The 14,142-nt window shown below is 36.0% G+C and overlaps 1 protein-coding gene across 9 annotated transcripts in view; it reads left to right on the top strand.

The window, feature by feature from the left end:
* KATNAL1 (katanin catalytic subunit A1 like 1) overlaps positions 1-14,142 on the top strand; it is a 76,723-nt gene that overhangs the window by 10,707 nt on the left and 51,874 nt on the right. For 8 of the 9 annotated variants that reach the window (XM_069540030.1, XM_069540029.1, XM_059995955.1 and 5 more), the window contains one exon: positions 1,501-1,661. The exons of the other annotated variant lie outside the window; for it this stretch is intronic. In XM_069540030.1, coding sequence (XP_069396131.1) covers positions 1,501-1,661 — 161 coding nt within the window. The remainder of the gene's footprint in view (positions 1-1,500; positions 1,662-14,142) is intronic. 9 annotated transcript variants of the gene reach the window in all.

Here is a 14,142-nt window from a genome sequence, read left to right as displayed (position 1 = left end):
TGCCCTTTCCCCTTTCATTTTACATGTAATTTTGACTCATTTCATAAAACTTTTCCTTTAAGAAGATTTCCTCTTCTTTTGAAAGACTGCTTATAAATACAAAGGAGTCAGTAATCTAATAAAAAACACTAATATATTTGCTGTGTCTCTTGACTATACAACTTGGTTATATAATATTACAGTTAATAAAAACTTGAATTAGAATTTCCCCACTTACTCTTAAAACTTAAAATCCTTTTAAAATTAAAAGTACAAAGTCAGGCATTTCTTTGAAGTTTCATTTATGTGCTAATGCCTTTCAAGTGTTTCTTTTAAGTTTTCCACTGGTCAGAAATTGATGGTTTACTAAGTTTTCAGGGTAAATTTGGCTTATTTTCCAACTTAAGTGTTAACCAAATTATGTTGAGTGAGAACAATACACTCGCTTTAACTCAAGTTGAAATTTTTAGTTGTGTTCTATCCTGCATCCTAGCCCCAGGCAGGAGTTGTTTATTAATCTAGCATGGAAATATTTTTGACCTGTTCTTAATTGTGTTAAATAGTGACCATTTTTGTTCTGGTACTTCTACTATGTTTCTTTCTGTTAGGTTCTGAAATTTCATTTCTCTAAGTGTAGCCTATAATTGCATATATTAGTTGAATTTAGATTTTTCTTTGGTTCTGTGACTCCCTTATATGTTCCTTTCTATATATTATTTGAGATAAAGTTAAGGGAAAGTTTCTTATGCTCTGCTTTATAGGGAAGTGTGCTTTCTGGTTAAGAAAATTAAAATTGTTAAAATTAATTTATAAATGTAATTTTCAATCTATTACCTGCTTGTCTTTGAAAATTAGTTTGGGCTCAAAGTTCAAAAACATGAGAATTTCCACATAGTTGGTGCTCAGTGAAGGTTTTTAAATATGGGAAAAATCTTGCCTTTGAGCTCAAAATAAACTTTAGCCAGGACTTGAAAGATTTTAAACAAGGTGAAGAGGATTCAGACCTTGGTGAGGCAGAATTTAAATTGGAAATGGGTAATTCTTAGTATCAATATTACACCACTTCAGGCTTTCAGATGCTCACGACAGTCATTTCGTATTTTGTGATATTGGGGATAGGAAATGCTGATTTCCTATCAGCATTTTGGCTGACAATTTTTGAGGAAGCTTACAAATATATTAAAAGTATTTAGCATAACATAGATTTCTGGGAATGGTTAACTTCTTACTAACTTAGTTGCTTGTTTTAAATTGTCTTAATGGTCATCACATTCTTTGGTAGAAAGAATTTCTTCATGAAAGATATATAACGACTTGCACTAAGAAAAGATATATATTACACTTATGTCTTCAAACCAATTCTTGGCCTCCTATGTAACTTTAAATGGTTGTTTTTTTAAACTATGTTTTAATTACCCATTTTGCATACTTTGAACAACATTAAGAAAACTAGAATTCTATAGCAATTTGTTATTTGCAATTTATATAAATATTTTGTAGCATAAAGACTATTTTTTTAAGGTTCGGCAGGAATTATTGGAAGAATATGAACAAGTTAAAAGTATTGTCAGCACTTTGGAAAGTTTTAAAATCGACAAGCCCCCAGATTTCCCTGTGTCCTGTCAAGATGAACCATTTAGAGATCCTGCTGTTTGGCCGCCCCCTGTGCCTGCAGAACACAGGTAACTGGGACCTTACATTCTCTTTAGGTACTTCTATAGTTAATTGATATTCAGAGTGAAGAGAGTAAAGCTTTATTTGAACAAAGTGTGAAAAACTGTTTTGGGGGGCATGTAAATTTAATACCTATTTATAATTTTCACACGTGTGTTTACAGGGTTTGTATTTGATAAAGAACAGAAGTATATCATTTGTCATCTGTCTTGCTTTTGGAATGTTTTACTACTGTAATCAAAACAATAGCAATCTACTGCTAGTCCTAAATTTTAGTTTAACTGATAAATTTATCAGTTAAGCAGGTTCTTTTAGATTTCATAATGTCAGCATCAGAGCTTTTTTGCTTTAAAAGACTAACAACTTTAGATGAAATGGTGGACAAATTGGGTTCATCTGGTTGGGCATACAGCCAGTTTCCTGAATCTTAGTGTTGAAGGAACCTAACCTTTCCCTAAAGGTTCCCTAACCTTTCCCTAAATTTGCCCTAAAGGGCAAATTCCCTAGTGTGTCAATAAGGCTTGAAGTTTATCTTCTTGGTGCTCTGTGCATCATCTGCATTAAAAGTCTCTCTTCTTCTTTGCTGCCTTCCTGTCTTTGCATAGTCTGTTCTTCCTCAAGGAATAACCACAGTCCCCATCTAAGCAACTCATATTCATTCTTCGAGTCTCAGCTAAACTGCTTGTCTTCTCTGCAGCCTTTTCTGGTTTCCCTCGCATAACAGTGTTCATCCTAGTTATGTTGTGTTTCTTTGTCTCTTGACAAGATTAGGAGTTTTGCAAGGGCAAGGACCATGGTTTTATTTACTCAAAACAAATAACAAATAGCAAACTTCCACTGCTCACACAGTGTTTGGCACATAGTAGGCATTCAGCCAACGTTGAATGAGTAACTTCATTAATTCCACAGGTAAAGAAACTGAGGTTTGGGAGACCTTGACCTGTAAGTTAGGCTAGACCAGGAGCTGAGCTTAGGTCTTTCTGGCTTTCAGTCCCCTTTTTTGTGAAGTTGTATATTGTGGCCAGAGTGTTGCATCATAGAAAATAAATATCCCTTTGGTTAGTAGCTGTGATCATGTATTTAGCTTGTTGATCTCTTAAAATTTCCTAAAAGCATTTAAAGAACTGTGAAATGTAGTTAATTTATTCCTTCAGGATTTTTTTCCACTGAGTTAGAGATAATTTTATGATTCCCATTATAAAAACACTAGATGATGATTCTTTTCTAAGGTCTACAGTAATATAGTGCTTTCCTCAGATGTAGCCACCCTCAGGTGTTTTGGATTAAGGTGACTGTTACCCCCTCAAAAAGCACTGTTTCAAGAGTCATAGGAAGTTCCAAAGTAAATATAATGGCATTTTGATGGATCAGACTTGAAAATTTTATGTATGTATAATAAATACCTTGTTTTTTCCTGAAAGTCATTAATTTAGAAATACATTTCTTGTTTAAAGCTAAAAGCTGACACTATTTTTATTTAGATATAATTGACACAGCATTGTGTAAGTTTAAGGTGTACAGTCTGTTGATTTGATATATTTCTATATTGTGATAGGATTATCACAGTAGCCTTAGCTAACACCTCTATCACGTTACATAGTTATCATTTCTTTTTCTGGTGGGAATTAAGATACAGTGTCTTAGCAACTCTGAAGTATGTGATGCAGTATTGTAGTGTTTAATCGCTGTGCTGTGCATTAGATTTCTAGGACTTATTTAACTACTGGTTGCAAGTTTGTGCCGTTAAACACCATCTTCCCAACTCCCTGCCCCCACCCCCATCTCCCAGCCCCTGGTAACTACCCTTCAACTCGCTGTTTTTACAAGTTTGGCTTTTTCAGATTCCACATATAAGTAACATGCATTAGTCCTTCTTTGTATGACTTAACTCACTTAGCATAATGCCTTCAGGGTTTATCCATGTTGTTGCAAACGGCAGGGTTTCCTTTTTTGTCATGGCTGAATAATATTCCATTGTAGTATATGTGTACCACATCATCTTTATCCATTCATCTGTTAGTGGTCACTTACATTGTTTTCATATCTTGGTTATTGTAAATAAAGCTGCAGTCAATGTGGGAATGCATATATCTCTTCAGTATCCTGTTTTTATTTCTTTCGGTTATATACCCGGGAGTGGAATTGTTGGGTCGTCTGGTAGTTCTATTTTTAATTTTTTGAGGAACCTTAATACTCTTTTCCGTAGTGGCTGAACCAATTTTCATTCCCACCAACAGTGCACAAGGATTCCCTTCTTTCCACATCCTTGCCAACCCTTATCCCTTGTCTTCTTGATAATAGTCATTCCAACAGATGCGAGGTAATGTCTCATTGTTGTTTTGATTTGCGTTTCCCTGATGATTAATAATGTTTAGCATAGTTTCATGTACATGTTGGTCATTTGGATGTCTTCTCTGGAAAACTGTCTGTTTAATTCCTCTCCCCATTTTCTGATTGGGTTGTTGTTGTTGTTATTGACTTGTATGAGTTCTTTATATATATTTACTTAACATTTTGGATATTAACCCCGTATCTGATTTATGGTTTGCAAATATTTTCTCCCATTTGGTAGGTTGCCTTTTTATTTATTTATTTGTATTGCTTCTTTTGCATACAGGAGCTTTTTAGTTTGATGTAGTCCCATTTGTTGATTTTTGCTTTTGTTGCTTGTGCTTTTGGTGTCATCTAAAAAGATCATTACCAAGACCAATATCAAGGAGCTTCCTTCCTCTGTTTTCTTCTAGGGTTTTGCAGTATTGGGCCTTATGTTTTAAGTCTTTTAAATCCATTTCGAGTTCATTTTTGTGAGTGGTGTAAGATAAGGGTTCAAGTTCATTTTTTCCGCTGTGGTTATCCAGTTTTCTCAACAGGATTTGTTGAAGAGATTATCCTCTCCCCCATTGAGTGTTCTTGGCTCCCTTGTCACTATTATGTGACAGGGGTTTATTTCTGAGCTCTCTATTCTGTTCCACTGGTCTGTGTGTCTGTTTTTATACTGTTTTAATTACTATAGTTTTGTATCAATAGTATAGTTTGAAATCAGGAAGTGTGATGCCTCTGGCTTTGTTCTTCTTTCTCATGATTGCTTTGGCTATTTTTGGTCTTTTGTGTCTCCATACAAATTTTAGGATTCTTCTTTCTAGTGCTGTGAAAAACGCCGTTGGAAGTTTGACATGGATTGTGTTGAATCTGTAGATGGCTTTGCGTAGTATGGATATTTTAACAATATTAATCTTCTGATCCATAAATGTAGGATATCTTTCCATTTGTTTGTGTCTCCTTCAGTTTCTTTCATTAAAGTCTGGTAGTTTTCATTGTACAGATCTTTCACTTGGTTAAATTTATTCCTAAGTACTTTATTGTTTTTGATGCCAATGTGAATGGGATATTTTTGTTTCTTTTTCAGATGTTTTGTTGTTAATGTATAGAGGCACAACTGATTTTTGTATGTTGATCTTACATCCTGCAACTTTAGTGAATTCATTGATTAGTTTCAAATGTTTTTTTGGTTGAGTCTTTAGGGTTTTCTATATTTAAGATCATACCATTTGCAAATAAAGACAATTTTGCTTATTCCTTTCCAATTTGGATGCCTTTTATTTCTTTGTTTTGCCTAATTACTCTAGCTAGGACTTCCAGTGTTATGCTGAATAAGAGTGATGAGAGTGTGGGCATTCTTATCTTGTTGCTGTTCAAGAAGAGAAACGTTCAATTTTTCACTGTTGAGTATAATGTTAGCTGTTGTCATATATGGCCTTTATCATGCTGAGGTATGTTCCTTCAATTTGTTGAGGGTTTTTATCATGAAAGGGTGTCGTATTTTGTCAAATGCTTTTCTTCATCTATCAAGATGATAGTATGATTTTTATCTTTTATTCTATTGATGTGGTGTATCATATTTATTGATTTGTATATGTTTATCCCAAGGATAAATCCCACTTGGTCATGTTGTATTTGAATTTGGTTTGCTAATATGCTGTTGAGAATTTTTGCCTCCATATTCATTGAGGATATTGGTCTATAGTTTTCTTTTCTCATCGTGTCCTTATTTGGCTTTGGTATCAGAGTAATGCTGGCTTCATAAAATGAGTTTGGAAGTGTTCCCTCTTCCTCAGTTTTTTGGAAGAGTTTAAGAAGGATTGGCATTAATTCTTTTTTAAATGTTTGGTAGAATTCGCCAGTGAAGCCATCTGGTCCTGGGAATAATTTTCAGTATAGGAAGTACCTGTTCGTAATTGCTAGAGCACCATGATGTATTTCAGAAGGCAGTGGCCACAGATAATAACTCTAATATCTAATATCTGTGGCTCAGACTGAATAGAAAGTGTGGCTGGCATTTTCCCATTGATGAACACTTTCCTGAAAACTTCTTCTCATTAGAGAAACACCAGCGCAATTATTTCTTTTTCTTTGGCCTCCTGTAACTGCCCATAGCACAGATCTGACTTATTTTTATACTTGTTTTAATCGTTATTCTCAATGAAAGTAGAAGATGAATGGACCAGAATATGTTTCTCCAAACCTCCTTCCTCCATACTAAATTTTAAAAAAGTTTCCCATGTGTGTAACCATTGTGTGTATTTTTTTTTTCTCTGTGGATCAGAAATCCGTAATAAAAGCAAATCTAAGACTGTATATTGCTTGGGGAAAAAAGATTCCCATTTCCACATATATCATCAACAACAATGGAAAAACACCAGCAACTCCACAGGGTTCTACTAGTGAAGGAATTCTGTTTAATACCTTGAGTAGTATCATGGGATTAGCAGTTTTAAACTTTAAGAATAAAATCTTTACATAAGCAAATCCACAGATCCTTCACCAAGTAATAACATCATAGTGATACCTACGTAAGGCAGATGTTAATGAAGTCAGCTTTACACAGGTTTGTAGCACAGAATGTGTGCATGAGCTGATAGAATAAGCAAATATTAAGATTGTAAGTTTAGGGTTAAAAGTTATGGGAAGTTAAAATTGTATAATTTTTTCCTTTTAAAATTTTGTTTCTTCTACAGGTCGTATAAAACAAAAGTAATAAAATTTCCACCTAGAGATAGTGAAAAGTGGATATAGTCCTTAGGTATTCTTGGTGTAATGGGAAGACAATTGACTGGAGCCCACGAGATCTGAGTTTGAATTCTACTTCTGACACCTCTTTGCTTTATGACCTTGTGCAAGTTATTTAACCTCTAAACATTAGCTTCACTGTCTGTAAAATGGGGATGTCTACCTCATGGAATTAATTAAGAAATTTAATGTTTAGGACAGTAACTGGCATGTAATAAGTAAAGTGAATCATCAACTCTGAAATAAAAGACTACAGCGTTCTTTCAGATAAATAGTAAGAGACTAACAGAATTTTAAAAATGACATAGCCTCATTTGTAAAATTCCTTAAGGAATTTTTTTTCCTTCCTGTACATTCTATATAAATCCTTAGTTTTCTGAAACATTTTGAATAACTCTGGCAGAGAGAATATGGTTTTTTAAATGTCCAAGTCTCATGAAGTGGGCAGTCTTTTTTTTTTTTTTTTTTTTTTTTTAACCAGTACGCGGGCCTCTCACTGTTGTGGCCTCTCCCATTGCGGAGCACAGGCTCCGGATGCGCAGGCTCAGCGGCCATGGCTCATGGGCCCAGACGCTCCACGGCATGTGGGATCTTCCCGGACCGGGTCACGAACCCGTGTCCCCTGCATCGGCAGGAGGACTCTCAACCACTGCGCCACCAGGGAAGCCCGTGGGCAGTCATTTTTAGGAAGAGCATGATTACTAGTTATCGGTCAATTTATGTTTTACAAGCACTATCATATTTAAACCTACAGTGATCCTCTGAAGTAGCTACTTGTATTGTGTACCCATATTACTATTGCTGATCTATTGTTATGAATAAATCGTATGAAGCTGAGGAAATTGAATCTTACAAAGTTTGTTATTTTCCCAAAGTCATCTGAACAAGAAAGTGGCAGAGCCAGGATTTGAACCCAGATCTCCTCAACTTCAGGAGTCTTATTTATATCCACTCTGCCATGTTACTTTGCTACACATACTTGGTGGTATCTATGGGTCTATTTTGTTTTTTTTTTTGTTGTTGTTGTTGTTTTGTTTTTGCGGTACGCGGGCCTCTAACTGCTGTGGCCTCTCCTGTTGCGGAGCACAGGCTCCGGACGCGCAGGCTCAGCGGCCATGGCTCACGGGCCCAGCCGCTCCGCGGCATGTGGGATCCTCCCGGACCGGGACACGAACCCGCGTCCCCTGCATCGGCAGGCGGACTCCCAATCACTGCGCCACCAGGGAAGCCCTATGGGTCTATTTTGATATTTATCTGTATATCCTCATATATAATATATAGTTCTGTTAACCACTTGATTAAATTCTTACTAGAGGTGGTAGGAGAATAAAGAAGCTGAAAATGCTTGATGAAATAAATAATGTAATTAAAAAAATTTCTCTTTGAGAATACCACACAGAAATTGTAGGCCAGTCGGAAAGTATAATTTACCTTGTTTTGTACAAAATGTTTCCGGGACGCATCTGTTGGGTTTATTGTTAGCCACTAGTTTGGTAGCCCTGCTTGTGGGTCTGCCTTTTCACCTCATGGACTTTAACACAAAACTTCTTCTCTCTCCCTGTTACGGTACGGTGAGGTAATGTCCATTACCACTGGTGGTTTTCCGTGGTGGTTTTCCACATTGTTCGAAGTTATACCTTATATGTCATGTGTCCTCTGGGTTTAATCATGATCCTGTTTACCAGCAGCTGCTTGGATAAATCAGAACAACCTTTTAAAGTGAATTAGATTTATTGCCTTAAGTATGAGGAAATTGAGCTACAAAAGTAGGATTATAATGGGAGGTTCTGGCAATATGAGAATTAAACTCCAAAGAGATGAAGCCTCCAGATCATTCTTAGTGTCCTAAGTTAAAAGGTATCTTGTATTAATTAAATTATTTTATAGTATTTTCCATGTAAATTTATTAAGCACATTCTCTTTAATGAGGCCATTTAAAAATGATCTCTGCTGGTGAGACCTGAGGCCATGAAACTAAGATTTTCTGTATTGGAACAGTATTTGACATAGATTATATTCAATAAAGTATTCTTTATTCAACTTAAAAAATAAATGTGTTAGGTCTTTTAAAGTTACATCTTTTGGGAGATATGGCAGTAGCAACAGGATACACAAGCCTGGAAATAATCATTTGGCTTATCCCATACAGGTTGAAAAAGAGAACTCTGATAGGCTCTCTAACGTTATTGCGTCTGGAACCAAGGGAAGTGGCATAGAGTGTTCTGTATACAGATAGATAGGATGATTGATTTTTTATCAAATTTGTGCTATTCTGTAGCATTTCAGCAAAGAAGAAATTCTTGTTGACTTGGTATTAAAATTGTTGCTTTATGTTTTCTTTGGGTACCCTAATAGATTAAGTAACTGCTTGCATATTAAATCCCAGTTTGCACTAGGAAAAGATCAGCTAAGGCCAAGGTCAAGTACCGATAGACAGTAAACTGCCGTCTCATCCTTACTGGTATCTCACCCAGGCTCTGGGAAATTTTCCTGGGATTGGGAGGTAGGAGAGCAAGCTTTTGTATCAGTTCCACCACTAATTGAGTGGTCCTCCAAGTTAATTTCACTTCTCTGTGCCTCACTTTTCACCTCTGTAAAATGTACATCATGATGAGATTGTTTTGTAAAATTGTTTTAAAGTCTTAGGAAGAAAAACACTACTATTGCTCTATCCAACGTATATTTTATGAGCATTCATCATATACTCAACTTTATTTTTGGCCCTGTGGAAAGTATAAAGGTAATAAAAGAAAAAACCCAGCACAGACCTTGGCCAGAAACCATCAGAAAAATAATGCAGACATTGTGGAAAGCTTAACCTAGGATGCTGGCGCTTATTGTATGCCAAGTACTATGCTGGGCGCCAGTACTATGGTGGGGATACGGTGGGATGCAGAAACAGACACAGTCCCTGCCTTCCTGAGCTTACAGTCTTGTAAAATGGTTGTGAGAGCCATTACTGAGGTAGAATGGACTGGATTTGGTGATTAATGATATAAGAGAATGAGAGAATTGGAGCAGGTAATTAAATATCTAGATGAAGCTGTTGAATAGGAATTGGAAATGAGAACCAGAGTTTAAGAGAGATTGGGATTAGTAGTGGTTACTTAGGAATCATCAGCAAGTATGGAATTTTAAGAAAGAAATTTTAAGGTCATTCTTCATATGGTAGAGTAGGTTATTGCTGAGTATGATTGGCAGGTTGAGATTATACTCATTTCTAAACATTCTGGAGTCATATTCTCTTCCAGAATTCTGTTTCTGGAGTGTGGGATGGACTCTATATTTAGACTATGGGAAGAATTAGGTAGCAGTGCTGATTAACCATAGTCATTGACATTTATTGAGGAGTTTTTAACTGGGAACCAGGTACTATGCTAATAAACTCTCTACATGGTTTTTTTTCTTGGTCTTCACAACCACCCTCTAAAATAGGTACTATTAATATCATCCCTATTTTTTTTTAGAAGAAATTGAAGCTTAAAGATTCTAAGCAACTTTATCAAATGTTGCATGTGGGTTAAGTAAGATAAGGATTGAGAATTGGATTGGATTTAGCAACATGGAGCTCACTGGTGACCATGATGAGTGGTTTTGGTGGAATGGTGGAGAATAATGGAGTGGGTTCAGAGAATGGGAAGAGAGGAATTGAAAACAATGAATGCGTGCAGTTCTTTCAGCGAGTCTTGTTGAAAAGGGGAGCATAGAAATTGAGTGGTAGTTGGGGAAGTGGAATCAAAATTTGTTGTTGTTTCCGAGACTTTTGTATGCTGATGAGAATGCTGCAGCAGACAGGGGAAGATTGACGATGCCTGGGAGAAGGAGGCACTACTGGAGCAATGTCCCTGAGTAGACAAGAGGAGGCAGGATCCAGTGTACAGGTGGGGCGGCTGCAGGATAGCTGATTCAGAGTAGCTGGAGGGAAGGCAGTTAGTTATAAAGGCTGTGGACGCAGAGAAGTGGGCAGATGTGGAGGTGAGCGCTTGTGGAGGTTCTCTCCTGATTATTTCGATGAGGGAAGAAAAGCAAGCAGGATCATCTGAGAGTGAGGGCGGGGTGCAGGTGTTTTCCAGGGTTTAAATTCTCACCTAAAGTGTCCCAAGAGGGGACATCCATTCCATTTGGCTATTTTATTTCTTTTATGTAAGTTTTCTAGGAAGCATTTGTCTTATTTTGCAGAACTCAGTAGTCATTCATTTGAAATCTTATTTTGGAATCCTAGGTATTTATTACAATGAGTGCCTAAAAACTTGGTATTTCTATCGTTTTTTTTTTTTTATGTTACAGAAAAGACAACTGAAAGATAGAAATTTTAATTCATTAGAGATAAACTAAGGAATGGGAACAAGATAGTGGTAAGTCAGAATGAAATCATAACACATCAGTTTTGTTTTCCTTGAAAGAAATATTTGCCTTGCTGCACTTTACCACTGTTTTCTCCCTTCTTCTTTCCTCTGGCAAACTGCTGTGATGTGTACTCTCCCTGTGTTGCCATTCACTGCTTCTCTTTCCTTAATGAGTAGAAATCCTGGATCTCTATTCATTGCAGTATGGGACTGACTTCTTGAAGACAGCTTCCTAATTTAAAATGGAATATGCCAAATTCTCAAGAGTTAAGGTGTTTAACTTTTGTAACAGTTGATAGTATTTACCATCTTTCTTCTTTTGGCTTCTGTTACACTGTACTATGCTTTTTTCCTTCCTCTTTTTTTTTTTTTTTTCCCCTAACTGTGGCCCCTTCTTCTCTTATCTCCTCCTCTTGTTGTTCCCTAGTGCTGTCCCTCTGCTCGTTCTATATTCACTTCAGCTCCTTATATCCAGCCCCACTCTCTCTCTGCTTTGCAGATGACATTAGTGATAGGAGGATTGTGCCTTCTGGTTTGCATGAGCAGTCTAATTGTCGTTTGTAGATAACTTCTCTTTTCTCTTTCATTGTTTTTATGATTTTATTTTTTGTCTTGGTGTTAAATAGTTTCACTATAGATTATCTGAATATGGATTTGTTTTTATTTAACACTACTTAAGACTTGTGTTTCTTTTGTTTCAAATTCCTTTTTACGCTTTTAACCATTTTAAACGTTCATTTTTATAGTTCATAGCTGATAGTTCTATTATCAGAAGTTGTTTGGAGCCTTATCCTTCTGGTTATTTCTGATGGCTCTTGTTTGTGGTAAAGCTGAGAATGTCCCTTCAAGGTTTGAGTCATTCTATGTGTGGCTTGTTTAGGGGGATGTCACTCCTCAGAGGGTCTGTGTTGGGTTCAGCCAGGTGCCTTCAGGATGTCACCTGCCTGGACCACTTTTAGGTAAATTTCTTCACTTAAGGGAGTATAAAACTAAATCCCAAGTCACATGAGTGCAGGCCCCGGTTCCTGTTTCTGGGGGCGACTTGTACCTTACTCCACACATATAGAACATAGGCTCAGATGGACAGACGTACTTGCTTCTTCCATGTGCGTGTTTAATTCTGCCCTTTGAGAGTCCTGGCTTCGCTTGCCAGTCTCAGCTCAGCTTTGACATTTGTAGGCCTCAGGCCTTGTCGCGGGCCTCACTTTGTGCTCATTAAACCTCGAGCCCTGGAAACCCTCAAGGACTGCCATGCCATCAGCTGTATTTTATTTATTTTTTGACTGTTAGGTATTTCTCTTATCTTCTGGTAAGATCACCTGTATATAAACAGGATATTTGTTACATTTTATCCAGAGTTTTTTTTTTAATGTTACAGAAAAGAAAACTGAAAGATAGAAAATTCAATTCATTAGAGATAAACTGTATCTATATATTTATCATAAGTTCTTGAGGGTCTTATCCTCCAGTTTGTTGTTTCTGAGGACTTTTATTTATAGTTTAGTTGGGAACTCGTCTTCAGCGAGGCTTTCATTGCAGGATTTATATGTGGATAGAAAGGGATGTCCAATATAATACATAAAATATGTATATATTTTTAGCTAAACTATAAGCTTCTTGAATGCATGGACTATATCATATTTTTTTGTATTCCAGTGTTTTGAAAATCAGTAGAATATTTTCAGAACTTGACCATAAACTAGACAAAGAACTATGAGATATTTAAAGTTCAACTGATAGTATTTTAATATAATCTGTAAAAATTGTGTAGTCCCTATACTCTGAAAGAGTGCCATTGTCCATCTAGTTTTAAGGTCTTTACAGTTAGACATAAGATAAATTAAATATTTTAAGTTTTTCAAGTTCAAAGGTCTTTAGAGTTAAATGGAAAAGGCAAGGGCCTATCTTTAGATCCAAAGAAGAGCAAGGTAAAATTAAATAATCAACCTGCCTGGGAGTAGTGGCATCCTACCATTAGACGAAATAATTAGTAATGTTATCGTCCCCTTCCCCTACCTTAGAAGTGATAGAATGACTGGCTTAGCAACTTTAAATAAGGATCAGTATGTCCCATCAGAGTCTCTGACAAGAGTCTCGCCCCTGTTCTTGCTGAAATACCTAGTTGTGGGTAACATCAAAATGCTAAGAGGGCAGCCCCCGTGATATTAAATGGGACTGTATAATATTTGGTGTGAGAAGTATGTCTGCAGCTCCAGATCTCATACCAGCAGAAATTTTTGGCTAAATATTACCTTGGTTAACTTGGCTAATTGTCTTCTGTAGTGGGTAAGCATCTTCCAACTCCAGTGACATTTAGAATTAAGAGTAGAAATGTCTAAGAGACTCAAAACTGTAATAGTAGTATTTTTTGTTAAGGGATATGTACATATTTATTTATTATTTTTATGTACTTGTAATTTAAGACAATATGGCTAATGAGGTGACAAGCATGCAATTCCAATTTTAAGTGTATTATGGAATAATTTAGATCTGTGATTTTACATGAAAATTTATGTTAAGTACTTTTGGGGAACATTTAGGAGAAATTAGGCTTACCTCATTTATAAGTTTAACTTACTAAGTTTATGAAAGTATTTATATGTAAGTTATGCTTTGTTAAGTAAGACAGTTGAAGAACTAAGAAGGAAATAAAATATATTACATTTATAAACGTATGTTAAAAATTTTAGTGGCATTTAATTAGCCAGGTTTGTGAATGGCATCAAGCATTATTCAAAAACCTCTTAAAAGTGACTTCTAAAATCTGCTGCTCTTGTACATAAAAAAATATTTGTAAGTGAATCTAAAAGCTTTAAGGACTAACCGAATTTCTGCAGTTTTAACTTTAATAAATTGAATATTTAAAAAATCAAAGTAAACCTTTGAAGAGATTTTTTTGCACAAAAAGTACCCTTGAGGATATAAAGCAACTCATATCAGCATGGCTTATAGTACTCCATGTGTTTCTGAGTGTGATTGATTTGCTTGTTAGATAGTGAGGGAAGACTTAATCCAGTATACAAAAAAGCCTTTTCTATTACGTAGTGTAGTATCTTGCATTCATCAAAAGTTCAGA

This window comes from Delphinus delphis, chromosome 18, assembly GCF_949987515.2.
Source record: "Delphinus delphis chromosome 18, mDelDel1.2, whole genome shotgun sequence".
Taxonomy (NCBI): domain Eukaryota; kingdom Metazoa; phylum Chordata; class Mammalia; order Artiodactyla; family Delphinidae; genus Delphinus; species Delphinus delphis.
The sequence above is the reverse complement of the archived record's forward strand: the minus strand, read 5'-3'. Positions and strand labels throughout refer to the sequence as shown.